General features: G+C 36.9%; 1 protein-coding gene across 1 annotated transcript in view; it reads right to left on the bottom strand.

Moving 5' to 3' along the window:
• Nucleotides 1–10,091: 10,091 nt before the first annotated feature.
• Nucleotides 10,092–20,462, bottom strand: part of mrpl11 (mitochondrial ribosomal protein L11) — a 38,667-nt gene continuing 28,296 nt past the window's right edge. The window contains exons 3-6 of the mRNA XM_065270082.1: nt 18,661–18,756; nt 12,369–12,462; nt 11,725–11,884; nt 10,092–10,305 (exon numbers count right to left, since the gene is read on the bottom strand). Of these exons, the coding sequence (XP_065126154.1) occupies nt 10,197–10,305; nt 11,725–11,884; nt 12,369–12,462; nt 18,661–18,756 (459 nt within the window). The 3' untranslated portion in view covers nt 10,092–10,196. The remainder of the gene's footprint in view (nt 10,306–11,724; nt 11,885–12,368; nt 12,463–18,660; nt 18,757–20,462) is intronic.

The raw sequence follows: 20,462 nt of genomic DNA, 5'->3' as shown, positions 1-20,462 counted from the left end.
AGATTTGTAACGAAGTACTCCCAAAAGAGCTATTCCGCCATAAAATATAGTTCCTCTTTTAAATCCGCTTAGAAAAGCGCTACGTTTTATTTTGTACCACCAAACTTGCTCGTATAACTACTCGTCTTAAATAGGAAAAACGTTGATGTGTTTGGTATCTTCTAACTTTATCTCTGTTTGGTACCATTGAATGAATGGGGCTAAGCTAAATGCTATCGAAGTGTCGCAGCGGGCCCCAGCGCTTACATGCACGCACTAAGATGATAGAGGGATGTATCAACTCTTCTTAGTTAAGGTAATAACATAGTTTAATATGGAAAATGGATAGACTATTCCTTTAAGTCAAAAAGAAACAAACCCAGCCATTGAGTTTAATGTTTTATTTGACCGAACAATGGGTTAAAACGACCCAGAATATTTGTTAAAACAACCCAGCACAGGTTAAATTAAACCAAATGCATTAGACGAAAAACTTTTTCATTTATTGGGTTATATATATTATAAAAAGTTTCATAGCACTGATAATTAATATGCACACTTTAAAATAGACATTAAATCAAGTAGGCTTTTGAAGTTCACAGAGAGCTCAACAAAGGTTTGATGACATCAAAGTAAAGCCACTGACCGACACTCGATGAGCGATCAGGAAGTCAGGATCAAAAGAGGAATGCCTGAGAGATTCGTCACACTTTTCAACAAAGGCAGTTAGTTATGTTTTTGAATGAATATGCACACAGAGACCCATTCCTAAAAGGGAAGATACAAGAAAACTTTAGCCACAGACGTATCCATCCGGACAAAACAGCTATTAATTATGATCTTAATTTCCCTGTTTATGATCAATAAATAAGAAGAGAAGGGACTGTAATATCTACTGCAGTTTCTCATTTCTTTAAAGGCAGGGTGCACAATCGAAATCACCTAAAAAACATGCCCTTACCCCAATAGAATCTGGACCTTCTTTTGATAGACCCGTCCCACACACAACAATGTTGTTTAGTAGACATGCCCCGTACTGCTGATTGGCTACAAGTGTGTACTCGACCCGACTCCCTTTTCCAAAACGTTTTTCAAAAATCATGCACCCCGCCTTTAAAGACAGAGTTACAAAGTGTCTACACAAGGTTCCCGGCCAAAACATATTCTAATAATAGCCTCAATTTTAATATTTATTTATTACATATTTTTATATTTTTATTAGCTTGGCTTCTTTAGGGCATGTTAACATTTTAAACAATGATAAAACATATCAACAAGTAAAATAAAAAAAAATGTATTTAATCAACAAGACCCCTAAAGCATGATGATCCTGCAGCATTTTTAAAACATGCAGTGCCATCATGTGGCCATTCAAGGAGCTGTCTTTACAATTGAATGTGATTATTCTGGATAACTTCTGAAAAACAATTGTCTAGAGTATGGCTATTAAGAACACAATATTTATGCCTCAACATTAATCTATTAGGAACAAATTACAACTGAAAATGAAAACATCATAGGAGAGAATAAAATGACTATAAAAGATAATGTAACGTAGAAAGTAATTTTCTGGCAAAGACACATGGACTATTGAAAAACACAGTGGGAAAAAGAATAAGTAAATAACGTAAATTGATATTACATTATAATAGAATAACAGAATCTCCTTGAGCTGTTTAATAAAAAAAAGGTCCTATCCTAATCATCTTTGTCCCGTGTAAAACACATTGTAAGGCCAAAATGAAGGGAATATTAAGGTTTATTTAAAGGAACAACATGAGTTTTTGAAGTGCATTGTTAGAATATTTTGCATTGATTGAAAAGTTGCCAGAAGGTAATTCCAGTCACACTTCAGCTTTCCAGGCATGGAATACCTGTATAGGCCAAAAAAAGAGTAGGCCTATTTGTGACTCAAGTCTGTGAAAATCCAAGCTAAAATAATTTTAGTGATTTACTGTTTTTACATAAATCATCACCCTACTTAATTGCAAGACCATTGTGTGCAAACATAACTTTGATATCTTTAATGTTGACTGAGTAAGGTCATGACTTAAATCAGTGTGAAAAATAAGGGATTGCATTTCATAAATTAACTGTGAGCCACGTCATTTACCATTTAGACGCTTTTATCGGAGGCACGCGCGTTGTCAGTTACGTCTGGAAGATAACGGTTTCTGTTTGTTTAATGGTCTGACTGTGGGTCTGGCTAGTGGCTAAACTGAACTCTGGAACAAATACCTTGTCATAAATAAAAATAAATGGTTTCCTAAAGGCGAGGGTAGACAGTGATCAGGGAGATTTGGCAGTGGAACTGTTGTTAACATTGAGTGCGTTTACATGCATAGTCTTACGCGGATTATGCTTAATAAACGGATAACACGTGGGGTCATGTAAACGCGTAAAGCGGTTTTCTTTAATCGGGGAAAGCCCCTAAACGGCGTAAGCAAAAACCGATTGGCACAGGTATTTTTTTGCTCATTACGCCGATTTCGCGTGGCATGTAAACACCGTAACCAGGGCTGCGTTCAGCCCCGACAAAACGTTGCACAACGTTTATTAAACTGAAACGGTGATGCATTGAACACCCTGTTGTGATGACGCAAGAGTTGCAACTACGGTAGCTGAGAGGCCATTCTTTGTGTTCTTTTTTTAAATGTTTCTGAAGCCTGATGAAATCGTTAAATGTGTGTTTAATACTGTAAAATACCCTCGATGTTACAATCACTGACCTTGCTGTCCAAAATGAAAGACAACATTCCAACTTGAACCCATTGAGAGAGCTGTCTCTTTACTATCGCGTGGTTTTATACATCTTGCCGCTGATTGGGCTGACATTTCTGACACACCCACCAAACAAGAGAAAACGCTTCTAAAACCTGTTGCATTCCGTTGCACACCGTTTCCAGGAAACATGTCGTTCAACCCGGAAACCGTAGCAAAACGTTGCGCACCGGTGTGAGATTGAACATGCCCCAGCTTTCTCACGGTTTTGTCCATGTGCGCATGTCTCCGCGTATGAAAGATAAACGTCACACGCGGAAGTAAGCGCAAGACGCATAAAAGTCTCTGCTTGACTAAAGCAGTTGGCAGAGAAACTGTGAAAATAGAAGCTCATGTTACATTTACAGGTTCTGCAGACACGAGGAGAGATACAACAGTACAGCTTAAGACAGATATGCCGTCGGCTTTTTGATCGACTATTGTGTACTATAGGTGGTGTGACGTCACTGCCTGCGAGAAAACTGATAATTCTCCAAGTCCCATGTAAACGCAGTTGACTGCATAGCCGGTTTATTGATTTACATGTAAACGCATGAAAACAGTTTTCTATAATAAGCAGATTTTTGATAGTTATCCGCTTATTCTGTGCATGTAAACGCACTCATTGAGTGCGTTTACATGCATAGTCTTACGCGGATTATGCTCAATAAACTGATAAAGTGTGGGGTCATGTAAACGGGTAAAACGGGTTTCCTTTATCGGGGAAAGCCCATAAACGGCGTAAGCAAAAACCGATAGGCACAGGTAGTTTCTTGCTCATTACACCGATTTCGCGTGGCATGTAAACTCCATCCGCTTTCTCACGGTTTTGTCCATGTGCGCATGTCCCCGCGTATGAAAGATAAACGTCACACGCGGAAGTAAGTGCAAAGTAACGCATAAAAGTCTCTGCTGGACTAAAGCAGTTGGCAGAGAAACTGTTAAAATAGAAGCTCATGTTACATTTACAGGTTCTGCACACAAAAGAAGAGATACAACAATATAGCTTAAGACAGATATGCCGTCGGCTTTTTGATCGACTATTATGTACTATAGGTGGTGACGTCACTGCCTGCGAGAAAACTGATAATTATTCAAGTCCCATGTAAACGCAGTTGACTGCATACCCTAGTTTTCTATAATAAGCAGATTTTTAATAGTTATCCGCTTATTCTGTGCATGTAAATGTACTCATTGTATACATTTATTTTAACGCTAGCTCAGTGTAGTTTTTTTAACAAATGTTATCTTGTTATTTATTTTGCTCGTTATCACAAATAAACTATAAGGACCCTATGGTTATTGATTCTTTGCTGAAGTTTACCGGAAGTTACGTTTGTTCCACCAAAGCAGTTTTTTATGTTGTGCTAAAACTGTCTATAATACACACTTTTGTAAGGAACCACCATTTACCGTCTTCAAAGTAAAAAAATGAGAAATTAGCCTATCTTTACCGTGTCACACACGTATTTTTATTAAAAAATACTTGATCCATATTTTGGTAGATTCATGTTCAGTTTCATTTCAGCTTTCGTAGTGCTAAAGTTTACCTTTGATGGTTGATGTCAGACTTTCGTGCCGTCTGGGCGGAAGTAGAAGCTGCACTCTTAGAACGAATGTGTTAAAAACAACACATTTGTGTTGATTCTGGGACAACACACTAACTGCGTTGTCCTGGAATCGACCCATCTCTGTGCTATTATTGAAACAACACATTTTGTGTTACTTTTAACACAACATGTGTTATACTTGAACACAAAATCAACACAAAATGACACATAATGTGTTAAAATTACACATAATGTGTTAAAATCTTCTTAAGGTATTTTTTTTATTTTAACCCCATTGTGTATTTTTTAATTTTTTTAAATTTTGTATTTATTTTCTTTGTGTTACCTAGGTTTATGATGTTTATTTATATTTTATGCTGCTATTTGGACTTCTTTGTAAACTAATAAGATTTGTATCTGGAATATTGTTCTTTTCTTGTATGGTTCATTAACCCTAATACGTCCCTTGGGGTCAATCTTACCCCAAGCCACTTTTATTAAGTTAAAAAAACATTGTTCCCTTTATCTCAGTGGAATAAGATTTTGTGACTTTTCCAGATTATCTGTCAAGATTCATATAAAAACTGGGCTTGATTTGGTCGTTCTAAAGAGGTGTAAAAAAATTCACCAAAAGAGGCCCTTTGGGGTTAAAAATGAATTATACTATTTGAAATAATTTTTATTTTTAATGACCTTTCTATTGTTTATATAAACATAAACTCACAAAATGTTTCACTAAAGTATTGATGTTGAGCAGTTTGCCACATCCAGTAAAATGAATGGGTCTCTATGGGCATCTGCTGGTCAAAATTATTTATTTCCTAAACTGTAACCATAAAACTGTTTTTTTTTTCTAAACACCAAATGGTCGAATTCAACACATAACATCTAGATCAATATCGAAAAACAATTTAAATAAAATTTAGATAATAATTTTATAATAATTTTTCATAATTTTTTTTTATTTTACAGGCAAGCTAATGGTGTAGTTGAGGAATTGAGTGGTAAACAGGTACAAAAGTACTTCATATCTCCCAAAACACAGCATTATTGTATAGATGGAAAGTAAAAAAAAAAAGATATATTATTTGTATCAATAAAAATGTATATATTTTTTGTAATCACCCTTTTAATTTCTGGGGTCATTTTTACCCCAAGGGAACTCTAACGTATACAGGAAAATAGGGGCTTATGAGGGTTAAGCAATTAACAATTTAAAAAAAATCTTTTCCACAGTAAAAAAAACTTTGGAAAAGTTGTTGATTACAAAATAATGTAAAAAACCCTGTATTAATAGACTTTCCATTAATGCAATACAGTGATTAATACATCAATTGTATGTCATTTCCTGTGTATTATTTTTGGCAGTTAAAATACAAAAATTAAAAACATACTTGCCTTAATCTCAGATTTTTTTTGTCTTACATTTCCTATTATGTTTTTGGAATGTGTGTTTGTGTGTGATGCATGGTGTGCAAAGGATGTGAGTGATGACGATGTGCGCAACACTTCATACATCCTTCAAAAGAAGCAAAATGTAATATGCAAAACGAAGGCTGCCTTCCAAGGATCCTTCAAAGTGAGATGGCCTTCGACTGCATTTGAAGTGGAAGTCGAGATATAAATTGTGTAAATTGTATGTCAACTGCGCTGCCATTTTGGAGCACGTAATCGAAAATCACATTCTTTATGCATATACAAAATTGCCTTCTTCAAAGATAGTCTAGGTGAAAATCAGTATGTAAAATTAGTAGTAGGCCTATATGTCTGAAACCTCAGTATGCATAAACAGTATGAGAGAAATACTCAGATGTTTTACTGCTTCTGCTGGGGTTTCTCAGTATGCAGCAGATATGATGGACACTATTCTGTCCCATGAGGCTATGGGAGCTGAGGAGCTGTCAAACTCAAATAATAAAAAAAACATTCAAATATCTGAAAACTGCAAGGCTGGTGACTCGTTTCAAGTATATAGGTATATAAGAGATATAGGTACCAAGAAATGTATTGCTCATGGTTAATTTGTCTTTGTTTAACAACACCTAAATAAATAACTTTCGCAGTTGTTGTTACTACATAGGTGAATGAACATACAATGTGGAATGTAGTATGTCTGCAATGTATATTGCACCCATACTATACTAAAAAGTACTGCTTTACAAGTCAAAAATATAGGCACTAGGCAATTTTAGATGTAGGGATTGACTGTAAATATTAAAGGTCCCGACTGACGTATTCCTGTGGGTGGAGTTTAGTAAAAAAAACTGTTCTAGTGACGTCATTAAAGCAGGAAGTAGAGGACTGTAGTCCAAACCGGCCGTTCGCTGTAGGCTTTGAAACTGGCAGTTAACTTTGAGTTTTAACATTTTACAGGTATTATTTATGCTATTATAGCAACATTACACACTAACTAGGGTTTAAAAAATGGGATCAGAAAGAACGTAACCTTCAATAAGGCAGCATATTTCTCTAAATGGGGAAAGTGCAATACTCAGTCAGGTTGTTCTAGTACAGAAGTCCCACCTTCCAGCAAAAAGACCCATCAATCAATCGATCTACAATCTACATGGAGTACCTAAACGCTTTATCTCCAGTTATAACTCAGATTAAAGACTAACAATTGGTCATAGGTGTATTTCAATCAGAAGTGAACATCCCTGTGCCCTACAGTACTCAGTTTGAAGGGCAGAGGACTTGGGAACTCTGAAGGGAGAAGGACAATTGTGACTCACTTGGCAAATTGAGAAGTACTTGGAAAAAGGAGAAATATTAAACAACATCATTATCACGGACAACACTTCATGGCGTCCCCTTTCTGAAATGCCCTTTGAGGTTGCAAAAGACACTGAAACAACATTGGGTTATTTGGCCTGTTACTGTGATAGGTAAATGGCCCTGTCATATTTGGGAGTGCAAGACTACTCCTCTATAAACACATAAGTGAATTTCTGGAAAAAATTCGCAATACTATTTATATTTCAATAGTTTGATCTATGTGGAGTACATAAATGTTTCATCTCTAGTTATTTATAACCTCAATAGTTAGACATAGAAAGTGATTTCCATTTCCAATGTGTTTTAGGGCCAACACAGTAAAGTTTTCTTTTTAAATTTCAGGTATAGTAAATGCCAGGTATCAACGTTAAACCTGTTTGTGTGAGAGATCCACAGTTTTATCTGCAGATCCATCATGATCCGGAGAAAATACACAAGCTTAAACCAGCCTCCAAATAACTATTAGAGGTTTTATGAGATTTCTGCCCTTTTTTCAGAATGTTCTCCCGTACAAAACATATTGAGAAAAAGACAAATATTTTTGACAAAAAGACCCCTCATCCCAGTACAAACTATCACTCTCTATGAACCTCAAAACAGGGAAAAGCAGCCAAGAGGCTATTTGATAGATGATAACCTCTTTATGTTATCGTTGCTTTTCCATGCTGAAAACCTGTTCTTTGTGAAATAGCTGTCTGTGAGATTGACAACGCTCTGTCAGTTTAGAAAGCCTGGGAGTGTGACTGAAGACTTGGATGAATCCCAGAAATTAAAGAGAACGCCACTGGTTTGGCACTCTTATAGTATTTGTAAGCAGGAAGAAATCTCTGCCTTTCACTCATTTCTGACAAGCTTTTGTCAACAACATCAGACTTACGGGAAGGGATTTCATTGGTTTTATGACTCTGGCGCGCATGGAGTTATCATCCATCACAATTTTTATGTCTGTTTACAGTCTACAACCTCCAAATAGGTTTTTTTGCCAAGCTGTATCTCAAAGTATCCATATTATCTCTACAAAATGTTTATCTTTGCCTGTCACTCAACATGGGTCAATGTCAGATACAAAGCATCAAATATTTATAAATATTGACAAATAGCAGTATGTTACAGTATGGTTTCAAACTGATATTGAGCTTCATTTATTGAATCATCAACAAAATCAGAGAGATAAATCTGTTGACGTCACTTATTAAATGCAGTTTAATGTATTTTAATTTACAAGTTTAAGTTATGGTGGTTTGTGGGTGATGTCGTCATAATTTTGATTAAAGGATTAGTCCATTTTCTTAAAAGAAAAATCCAGATAATTTACTCACCACCATGTTATCCAAAATGTTGATGTCTTTCTTTGTTCAGTCAAGAAGAAATTATGTTTTTTGAGGAAAACATTGCAGGATTTTTCTCATTTTAATGGACTTTAATAAAGCCCAACACTTAATACTTAACTCAACACTTAACAGTTTTTTTTCAACTGAGTTTCAAAGGACTCTAAGGGGCTGGACACACCAAAACCATTAAACGCGGCTGAAAACGCCTTGAGGACGCCGAATGCCAGCTGTTTTTCAGCTGAGTGCCAGCTTTCTTCAGCTGAGCGCTTTGATAGCTGTGATACTTCAGCTGTGAGCCGGTTGGTTGCTGTGGTAATATCCCGCCCCTCCTCCGTTGTGATTGGGCGGCCGTGTGAGAACTGACATTGACGAGCGGAGCTTTTCTCCCAAAGTTGAATCTCTTTCAACTCTCAACGCTCAGCGCCGAGCACGGAAAAACCGCCGAGCGCCGGTTTTCAGCGCGGAAAAAACCCGCTAGCTGCTGGCTTATTTGAAAAACGCCGAGCTTCCATTGGAAACAATTGAAAACATGCGCCGGCCGCGGGCGTAAAAGTTTTGGTGTACACAACCCCTAAACGATCCCACACGAGGCATAAGGGTCTTATCTAGCGAAACGATTGTCATTTTTGACAAGAAAAAAAAAAATGCACTTTCAAAACACAACTTCTCTTCTAGGTCCGGTCCTGTGATGCGCCACGCGACCCCACGCAATACGTCATGACGTCAAGAGGTCACAGAGGACGAACGCGAAATTACGCCCCAGTGTTTACAAGTGTGTTGAAAGAGGACCGTTCCGACGTTGCTGTATGTGGAATGATACTAATTAATGTCTTTGTGTCAGTTTATTGTTTACAACGGTCCGCAAATGTGCGTTTCATATATGTAACACGTGACCTCTCTACGTCACTACGCATTTACATGAGGTCACAGGACCGGACCTAGACGAGAAGTTGTGGTTTAAAAGTGCATATTTTTTTATTTTTCTTGTCAAAAATGACAATCGTTTCACTAGATAAGACCCTTATGCCTCGTTTGGGATCGTTTAGAGTCCTTTGAAACTTCGTTGAAAAAAACTGTTAAGTGTTGAGTTAAGTATTAAGTGTTGGGCTCTATTAAAGTCCATTAAAATTAGAAAAATCCTGCAATATTTTCCTCAAAAAACATAATTTCTTCTCAACTGAACAAAGAAAGACATCAACATTTTGGATGAAATGGTGGTGAGTAAATTATCTGGATTTTTTTTAAGAAAATTGACTATTCCTTTAAAAGAAATGGTTAATTTGAGTTAACGCAGGTAAAGAATGAGTGCTAAAGGACAATAACCTTTCTGTCTGTTTGAAGGAAAGTTTCCTAAAATAAATGCTGAAAAAACCGAACATGTCCTACTTTATCACGGCATATCAATGAGTATTTCTTGTCACCGTCTTGCCATAAGGCAATCTGCTCCACCATAGCTGTCATAGACATGACATTTATGAAACCCTGGATTAATACCCAGAGATTGGAAAGATGGCTGAGTCTGGTGATGAGAGAGAGAGAGAAAGATAGAAAGTGGCTTAAAGGCGTAAGAAAGGTTGTAGGAGGCAGAGCAAAAGACAAATAGAAACGAGAAAGTGGAGGAGGGAGAGAAAAGAGAAGACTGGTAAAGAAGAAATAATCGATAATGTGAGATAGTGAGAAAAAATCCACCTCAGTATGTTTTTAAGTAGGCATTTTATTAGCAAAAAATTGCAAAATAGCATAATCAGTGTGAAGCAGGTTTAGCAATTGTATTGATAAATAACTAGGACGCAGCAGCACTTCATTTCTTCTTTCCTGCCGCTGCCTCTGCGGCGGCCGCTGCCTCGGCTTCGGCTTTCAGTCTCTCCTGACGTTCTCGCAGAAAGTCCTCGTACTCTTCTGGTGACAGACTGACAGCAGATGGATGACAAGAGAAGAGGGGAGGAGACATACAGACAGGAAGATGGAGATGAGAGGCATATCAGCAAATCTACATAACATTAGAATTTCTAAAGTTTCTGCCGATCAATTGAAATGCAAGGGGAACATTACTCCTCCCTCATGCTCAAATGATGGGTCTGAGCAGTTGTGCCTAAGTGACACGGTTCATTTATTAAACAGCTTCAGCGAAAGACAAAGACTCTGATATGCAGAACACACCGCTTTATTGTCATGCCAAATGTTGCCAAATATAAAGACGTTGTGAGCAGCAAGCTTGATTTATGCAAACATTACTGCCGATAAATAAACTAGTAGCATTTCCTACAATTACTAATTGCTCTTAAATGATTATTTATCCTAAAAATAAATTTGCAAATCAAAATCAATTCTAGACCATGGAAAATGACATTTAGGAGCAAAAGAAACTTCATTTATCAGTTGGTGGAAGTAAGATTTTATACAGTCATGTTTTATTCAGATATCTTATTAAGGATTTTAGTAGGTGGTGGGATTGTGTTTGCAATATTTATTCTCTGAAAAGATTAAAAGATTTAAAAGATTTACTACTCATGCTAGAACACTGTGACACGACTACATAAGAGGACTGTGCTTGAATATTAAAACAGCAACAAATTTAATACATGGAAAAATTACAGTACCAGTCAATGGTTTGGACAGGTCCTGATTTATATTTCTCATGATTCTGTTATAATCTAATGGCTCATGAATATAAACTTGAGTATCAGAGATAAATTGTAGATGCATACATATTAAAAATAAAGAATTAAATGAGGACGATAAATAAATGTGTTTACTGCAATGAATAAATGCTGGGCATAGATTTATCGTGATTAATTGCATACAAAATAAAAGTGATTTTTTTGCATAATATTTGAGTGTGTGCTGTTAGTTATTATTATATATATATAAATACACACACATTCATGTTTGTATTTAAGAAACATTTACATGTGTGTGTGTATATATATATATATATATATATATATATATATATATATTTTTTTTTTTTATTTATTCTATATAATATATTAACAATAAAAATGAATATATAAATAAATATGTTCTTAAATGTATATATGTATGTGTTTAAATATACATAATAATTACACACAGTACACATATATTAGGCAAAAATGCACTTTTATTTTGTATGCGATTAATCGCGATTAATCTTTGCTCAGCACTAATTAATACATAGGCTTCACACATTTTAGTGTTAAATTTAATATTTTTGTTTAAATAATTTACTTTAGCATTTTGGTAATAATCTATTTATTTCTCTTTTCATTCATTCATACATTTAATTATTCTTTAAATCATTTCAAACTTTATACATGCAGTGTATATGCAAAAACAAAGACTCTCACTCATTTACGACTTTGATGCCGAGGGATCTGGCCGAACCAATGATGCTCTTGACAACGGTCTGCAAGGAGGCGTCCTGCAGCTTAAAGCTCTCGTCCTGCGACTTGACCTGGGCAATCTCGTATACGGCCCTCACAGACACCATACCAGCGGTCTCATGCCCTGATAGATACAGCAAAGAGTGGGTCGGGGGAGAGAGAAAAAGAGAGAAAGTGATGATAAAACACAGTAGCACAAAAACAGAAATCAGCAGGAGGTGTGGTTGGTCATGATTGAGCAAAACGGAAGTGGAGATGAAGTGTAGGAAAGAGAAGAAAGCCTGAGCGAACGAGTGGGCGCATGAGAGAGAATAATTGAGCTGGAGTGGAACAGGCAAAAATGAAGCGAATCCATAATTCTCTTTTCTTTTGGTCCCACCCTTACCACCGCTTTGTCCTTAATAACTGCACGCCTTTCTACCGCTGCAGCTCATCATCAATATATCATCAGTCAAAAAATTCAATCTCAAGCAAAACACCCTGCAGGGGAAAGTCAGTCTATTGCTGAAACATAAGGCATTGGCGAGATATACAAAATAGACTGCTGTAAGGTGCAATGAAGGATGTATGACCATGGGTGCACACTGGCTGTAATAGGGCCGGCTTACCCGTCTTTCCAGCTCCTTTCTCGATGCCTGCGGCCTGTTTTAAGAAGTAAGACACGGTGGGCTGTCCAATTTTTAAGTCGTACGTCCTGTCCGGCTGAAAGAAACGAGAAAAGGGATGCCTTCAGTATATGCTCATCCATTTAAAGAGAGAAATTTACATTGAATAATGTGTTTAACCATCTATTGTTAGGTGGTTAGAATAATAGAAGTAAGAACCGAACAGAATACATTCATTTTTAAAAGAAGTTACATTTATTATTATTATCACTATACATCAATTTTAAATGGTAATATGGAAAGTACAGCCACAGACTTATTTATTGATATTTAATATTTGCTTCCAACACTGGATCAGAATTAACTGTCCTTTTAAAATATAAAATAAATGAAACATAACAGTGCCCCCTACAAATGCCAACAACAATATCTAATGGTTTTTTGATCAATGTGTTAACCAGGTTGGTGGTTTTTGTGGGAGTGTGAAAATCACAGTCACTGCACATTTCCCAACATTTCAAATCCCACGGGCAACTTCAGAAATGTTTAAATGCTGGAGTATAATATGCAGTGAGAACCAGCCAGGCCTTCTCAAACATTTCAAGCTTTGCGCACTGCGGTTAATCTTTAACGTTACGGATTACGTGTTGGATTTATATATGATGATCATCTGTTTGGACAGTAGGCACAAATTGTTATTTTCCGTTGCCGAAGCAATCGCTTTGGGTCTGTCAGGATCATCACACATAGCGGGTGGTATCAGTAACGCACACCATCCATTTCTGGAACTCAAATCCTATAGAAACCAATCGAACCTTTGGAGCCTGACAGAATCTCATTGCCATCCATAGACTCTGACAGCTTTTCATAAACTCATGAAGCTAGACACACAAACAGCCAGACCCCGACACATGCCCTCGACCGCCATCCCTGCTGAAACCAAGCTTTAAGGCATGGATTAGTCTGCATAGAGAGGCTCACAGACAATGAGTGTGCAGCAGACAGCTTAATGGGACGACTGGGACTTCAGTCAGCCTGGCTTTGGGAGAGAGAATGGCTAAAATTCATCGCAGCCATCCAGTTAAAGCCTAAAGCTAGCAGCGGGCCGTAAACTTAACCAGAATATCCCCGACACCCCCGCGAGCTGAAGATCATGTAGCTCAAGTTAATCTTAAATCCCTGTCAAAGCCTCATCAGTTTCCATCAGAGGACTCACGCTTTAAGGCCTGATCTGCCTTTAGGACTAAAGGAATGAATTACAAATAGAAGATTTTCTTTGTTTTGCCAACTGGGAATGCTTTTTATATTCCGATTGTCTTGTGGGATAAACACAGGAAATCACAATGTGATTCTTTGTTGTTTTTCTCACACTGTTTATTTTTTGCTTTCTTTTCGTATACATTTGGTTGTGTTGTTGTTTTATTGAAATGTCCTTTGGGTTTGTAAAAAGTCACTTAACCAATAGCTTGCTGATATTTAGTGTTACAGCACTGGGAAGTTTTACTAGCTGGGTTTCCATCCAAACGTGAAGCAAATCTTTTCAAAATTCGCAAAAAATATAGAAAACAAACAAATGCAAATAAGGTGCGTTTCCATCCAAGTTGTTTGAATGATCGGGGTGTTGGTAACAGTAAATAAACAGTAAATAAAACAAGGCATGCTTAGAAATGGAGACAGGACTGCATTTAGTTACCATTCGGCAAGTTATACATTTACTAGCATGGCAGCTTGTAACCAAACTAAATGCTGTGCACAAAAGAAATGCAGAATTTTTGATGCAGGCACTAACAGCAAGGGCATTACAATGATGTCAAGGCCCATATACAGTATGGTAACCACAATGTCAGCTGATACAGCTAGATGGTTTAATTAATTTTTTTGGCAATTTATTAATGCATTTCCATCTACAATTATTTGCATTTACTCTTTTTGCATAAATCAAAAACCACCTCAAGCAAGCGTAAAAATGTTTTTGCGAAATAAGGGATGTTTGTTAGAAATTTGGTGCTAGACCCATTCATTCCTATGGTACCAAACAGGGAAGCCACCAAACACTTCCGTGTTTTGCCTATTTAAAGACTGTTGCATGAGGAGTTATACCAGTAAGTATGGTGCCACAAAATAAAACTTTTCTTTGGTACCATAGGAATGAATGGGGCTAGGCTAAATGCTAACACATTCACAACGCACTGTACAGTGCACGCATTGAAAAAAGATAGGTATGTATTAATTTGTCTAGGTTGAGGTAATAACATAGTTTAATATGGCAAAAGGGTAGACTATTCCTTTAAGAGATAAACCATTGATTATAAGAAAACTTAAGATGCTCGATTAATGTGCACGATAACAAATATATGTCACATCACATGTCTTTATGAGATCTTTTTGGGATGTGTGTGAACAGACTAGATTCCGTAAAGTCATTGGCAGTGTGAATGAACCAAAATCAAATGATCCCAGACAAATCTCAGACACATGGTCTGTGTGTGAAAAGGTCTTTAGTTTGCTAATATTAATGCAAAGATTGCTAATTTCAATACAAAACTCTCTGTGTCAAATAAATCAAACCCTTTGTTAGCAATTGCATGTGTATTAAATGAATTTCAGAACAAAGGCATCCTTGAAGTCCACATTTTACCATCTTACTTTGAAAAGGATCTTGCAGCTAGTCGTAGAACAAGAGCTATTGTATCCGCAGAGAAACGCCAACAACAAAGGCCAGCAATCCTTACCCTCGGGCCACCGCAACATACAGGAAAAACAAAGGGATGAGCTGGATGACGGTGACCGTTGTAGAAAAAATCTAGTTTTACTTTATGCGACAGAATAGTCCAAATTTAAACTTTGTCAGAACTGGACCACAGATTCTTGCCTAATCGGCTCAGAAAAAAGATTATGTGTTTGGGTTGACTGAGACTGCACATTAGACATGAGTCAGAGACATTAAAACACCCCAGAGAGGTTTGTGTGGCGGTGCTTGAGCATAATGTGGCCATATAATTTTTTTTAAATGTCTGCATTGTTGCCTGCATCATCCCATTTCACCTGGAGACACAGAAGGTTATTCAAACAGGGACATTGAATTGAAATCACACAACAGTTCTGTATTCTTAAAGAGATGGTGACCTGTAATGAGAACTCTCATTTCACGCAGTCGTGCCACTTTAAAAATTTGTGATCAATGACCTCTCTGTTATTAAAAGCAATTTCTCGCAACCTTTATAATAGGCCTTTGCTCAATGCCCATGCATGAGCTCTGCCATTGACTTCGCAAGTATCAATCCATCTTTATTTAAAGCGTCTGAGAATTGCTAGACGACTCATTTTCCACCAGAGCGTAGATGAACAATGGAAGAGAGTAGATAAGAAGATACAGAACTATTGGAAAAGAGATAGGAGGTCCAAAGGTGTCCGGTAAAACGCTGCTAATGCACACAAGAGAGGGATCTGCCATATGACCCCATTTCTCCAAGAAGTACATTCTGGCTTTTGACATCAGATGTAAGAATAGAAAGTGTGTCCTTGAGTGAAAGGTATAATAAACAGGCTAAAACCTCAGAGAAGGTGAGTGGGGGATAAATGTAACCTATGAACTGGTGAATATCCTTTATATCAGGCACTTTTAGTGTTTAAAATCCTCACTGTAAATGTTTTTTAATGCCCTAATTTTAAGGTTGAACAAATTAACTTTAAAAGTCATTGCAACTTACTATTTAAAAGACTACCCTTTAACTTATCAAATAAAGTTGTTTCAAGTTACTTATTCTTATGATTTAATATAACGTAATTTGATAAGTTAAAGCATAGTCAACTTTAAAATATATTAAGTCTAAATGACTTGCACAGCCAATCCGATTAAAGTTAATAAAAAAATATTTTAAATTTTACATGCAGTGTTTTAATAGTTTTTTTCTTTTTGATGTAGAACTTTTTCTCTTTTGTGTGCATTTTTTTTTAGTTTTCCCTTAGAAAAAAAGAAATTTAATATTTTATTATAAAGATTAGAGAGGAATAAGACTAGCGTCCGAACCTAATTTCACATGCGTAAAAATCGTATTTACACAATAGCCAATGCAATCTAACAAGAGCAGCTCAAATTAGCGTAAAGTATAACGATACATTCACACGGGGCGAAAGTGTTAAAGTTTCTCATTTACTTTTAAAGGGACACTCCACTTTTTTTGAAAATAAGCTAATTTTCCAGCTCTCCTAGAGTTAAACATTTGATTCTTACCGTTTTGGAATCCATTCAGCTGATCTCCAGGTCTGGTGGTACTTTTAGCATAGCTTAGCACACACATTAAATGATTAGTCCATTAGCATCGCGCTCAAAAATAACCAAAGAGTTGATATTTTTCTTACTTAAAACCTGACTTTTTTGTAGTTAAATCGTGTACGAAGACTGATTGAAAATTAAAAGTTGTGATTTTCTAAGCAGACATGGCTAGGAACTATACACTGTAAAAAATTTCTGTAGAAATTACAGTATTACTGGGTATTACTGGCGACTAGCTGACAGTAACTTACTGTAGATTTTACAGTTATGTTGTTTACTGGCAACACTTTGTTCCAAGTTTAATGAACATGAAACATTTTCAGTCTTTATCTTCTACAGTAAGTTACTGGCAACCAGCTGCATAATTACAGCTATTTTTTACAGTGTACTCTCATTCTAGCTGTATTTTTTAGCGCAATGCTAATGGTCTAATCAGTTTCAATGGATTGTGCTAAGCTATGCTAAAAGTGATAACGCCAGACCGGGAGATCAGCTGAATGAATTCCAAAAAGGTAAGAATCAAATGTTTAACTTAAGGGGAGCTGGAAAAAAAGTGGAGTGTCGCTTTAATGGGTAAAGTCATGCGTTGCCGAATTAAATTGTGGATCCGTCAACATCGCGTCACTACCGTTGCTCGCGGCAGAAGTTAAACATTTCTCAATTTTTCAAGTGCCAAAGCCAGCGAGCCAGCCAATTACATTTATGCAAAGTCGGAGCATGTGTTGCGGCCACTGTGATTGGCTGTTGACCACGCTTCTGATCAGCCTTTCAGTCAACACTTTCGCACTGGGTCAGTGTACAAGGGACGTTTGCAGTGGCTCAAACATTTAGCTGGCCCTAAATGTCTATATCTAATTAAATAAAAATGAAATGACAATTTTGGTAACTCTGCAATTACAGCAGTTGACGCATAGAGGTTATCACCAACTATACACTCTAAAAAAATGCTAGTTTTTTTCAACCCAAAAAGGGATAAGCCGAGTCATTGTGTTAAATTAACGCAGAAAATTTTATATTTGACCCAACACTGGGTTTAAACAACCCAGCATAGGTTAAATTACAACCCAATGGGCTGGGCTTTTCGTATTTTGAAACAACGCTGGGTTGAAAAAACCCAGCAATTTTAGAGTTAACTTACCTCAAATGTGTCATTGAAGAGATCATTTTAGAGAATATTTTTGATAATTTTCAACATTTAATTATCAAATGATGCAACAGTGTGAAAATATTATTTAATTTTTTGCATTCTGAATACATAAAATGTTAGCTGTAAAATGTGATTCTAAATTAAAATCTTAATCTAATTCTAAGATTTACCAACAGCAAAGTTTGACTTTACAATAAATTTAATATTTGGCATGCCCTTACTCAGTCATATTAAAGAAATCAAGGTTATTTTCACAGAATGCTCTTTACGTATGTAGTAAACAAATTACAAAAACAACTTTAGCTGAGATTTTTGCTGGATCACAAAATAGCACGATTCAGTCAATACTATGTCATTTCCACCACTAATCAAAAAAACATTTAATATTGTATTGGGAAAAAAAGAGTTGGTGAACAAACAATAATGTTGGTGACATTAATAGTGAAAAAATAATATAAAACATGTCATTTACACACACTTTAGTATTTGTTATCTAAATCTCTGCAGGTCCACAAGTGCCCACTGTGAAAGAAATAGAAAAACCTGTTTACAAGCCACGCTTTTGTACGGAAAGCTAAACTTCACTTCAGTTAATACTTTCATTTGATCATAATGCCAACAGAAACACTAATCTGCACTTTGGCATTCAAAACACATCTATAGCTGTTTGCAAATGCGCCTGGGATGCGAATGTAAACGAGCACCTCAAGGGACTCGTAAACAGAGAAAAAAGTGACAAAACGAATGAGACGAAGATCAATCGCATGACACGCAATAATTACGAGTCCTCTAAAATGTCACGAGAGTGAGTGATCGCCAAAGGCCTGTTGATCTAGAATGACAACAGTGTTCAGAATTAACCATACAAGTACCTTCACGTTGATCTTGATGGGAAGAGGAATGCCTTCCTTCAGATCTTTGGTTTTCTCATTGAAGTCTTTGCAAAAGGCCCCAATAGGAATCCCTTTCTAGAAAAGAAAAAAATGATAAGAAACAGATTCATTAAATGAATGACAGGTTTAGACCCACATGCATTTCAAAGCCCTTCATTCACCGTGACGTTCTTTTGATGAATACCAATGGTCATTTAGAGAGGCCGCACGGTGTCAATCACTCGATAACTCATTGGTGCGCCATGAATGCCTCGGCATGCTTGGATAGCCGTGTGAGTGAGAGAGAGAGAGTGAGTGAAAGAGAAAGTCTAGTGGAAGCCTATTTACCCAAGAGTATGTGTATGTGTGTGTGTGTATGTCAAAATATGGCAGTCATCATACCTCTGAGACTTGAGATAAATTAGATTCTCTTTCCTGGCCCTTGCCAGGCAAGCCAGGGTGAAAGCTAAATGTATAGCTGACATTAAGTCAACACTGACTGCTATTTCTCCCGTGTGCTTGCACCGGCATGAGTGTTGTCTGTGGGTTGATTGTGGAGGTGGCTGCTAACCTGTAATCTTATTACAGTTGTATAGGTTTTCGGCAACTGAGGAAGCAGAATTTTTCAAAGGAGTCATGGTACCAGGAATGCTTATTACATCCTCGAAGTTACAAAGCAATATGTAACAGTCTGACTGCTTAGTTCAGGGCTGCTATGACAGCTGGTGGTCTAGTTACAGTACACTAGTCTCAACGTCAGACAGCACGCCCACCGACTGCCAACAGACGGTTTACAAACTACCTGATGCATATTACACACAAAACTGGGAAGTCCAACTTTGGCACACTGACAATGCTGACATACAAAACAAACTGATGAACTATTTCCAGGGTTCCCACACCTCAGTTAACTTCAAATTCAATGACCTTTCAAGGACTTTCCAGGTCCAATATCCTCAAATTCAAGGACTAAATGTGGGGACACATTTCAAGTAAGAGCAAGTTTACATCTTGTTACCTTTTAAGATACATTGTTAAAATTCCATTTTCGAGGGAACTCGCAATGCGTCACTGCGATGACACTTTGGGGACGCCTCCAGGGGTATGTGCATCTGAATGTGTCTATAAAATTCAACCAATGGTTAGGCTTAACGACAAAGACAGGGTGACGCAGGAGCCAGGAAGTATATCGCTATCTGAAATATTGCCAAAGACGGCGTTACAGGGGCACAGGAAGTATGGCAAGGGAGACGCAGTGTCATACGTAACCCTAAAGATGTTTTCATGTGTTAAACATAACTTTGCAAAAAAGCATTTTGGTATGAATCAACATTCACATACAGAAGATATAAGCATTTAAAGCGAACAGTTTAGCAAGTGTGCTTTAAAGGCTAGAAATTTTATGATATTATCCTACACTACAAGGGAATAATATGGATTTTTTTCCAGAAAACTTCTTGCATAAAATAGATTCAAGCACCTTCAATGACCTGTATCTATGTATGTTTATTTTCAAAAACTTCCCAGGGCCTTGAATTATTTCCCCCAGATTCACAAACTTTCAAGGATTTCAAGGACCCGTGGGAACCCTGTATTTCGGTCTAGTCGGTCAGAAAAAGCAGCAAAGTGCACCAGACTTCATGCTAAAAGTCATGGCAACAATACAAGTTAGACCCCTTATGGAAAGTTTTTGCATATACTTTAATTAATAAGTTTGATTCTAACTTTGGCACAAAAAATTCACACAAGCGGTATTACTGTTCAAGCAGTAGTGTTGCGTAACAATCCCAAAATTTCAACAC

This window comes from Paramisgurnus dabryanus, chromosome 16, assembly GCF_030506205.2.
Source record: "Paramisgurnus dabryanus chromosome 16, PD_genome_1.1, whole genome shotgun sequence".
Taxonomy (NCBI): domain Eukaryota; kingdom Metazoa; phylum Chordata; class Actinopteri; order Cypriniformes; family Cobitidae; genus Paramisgurnus; species Paramisgurnus dabryanus.
This window is presented reverse-complemented; position numbering and strand designations above follow the sequence as displayed.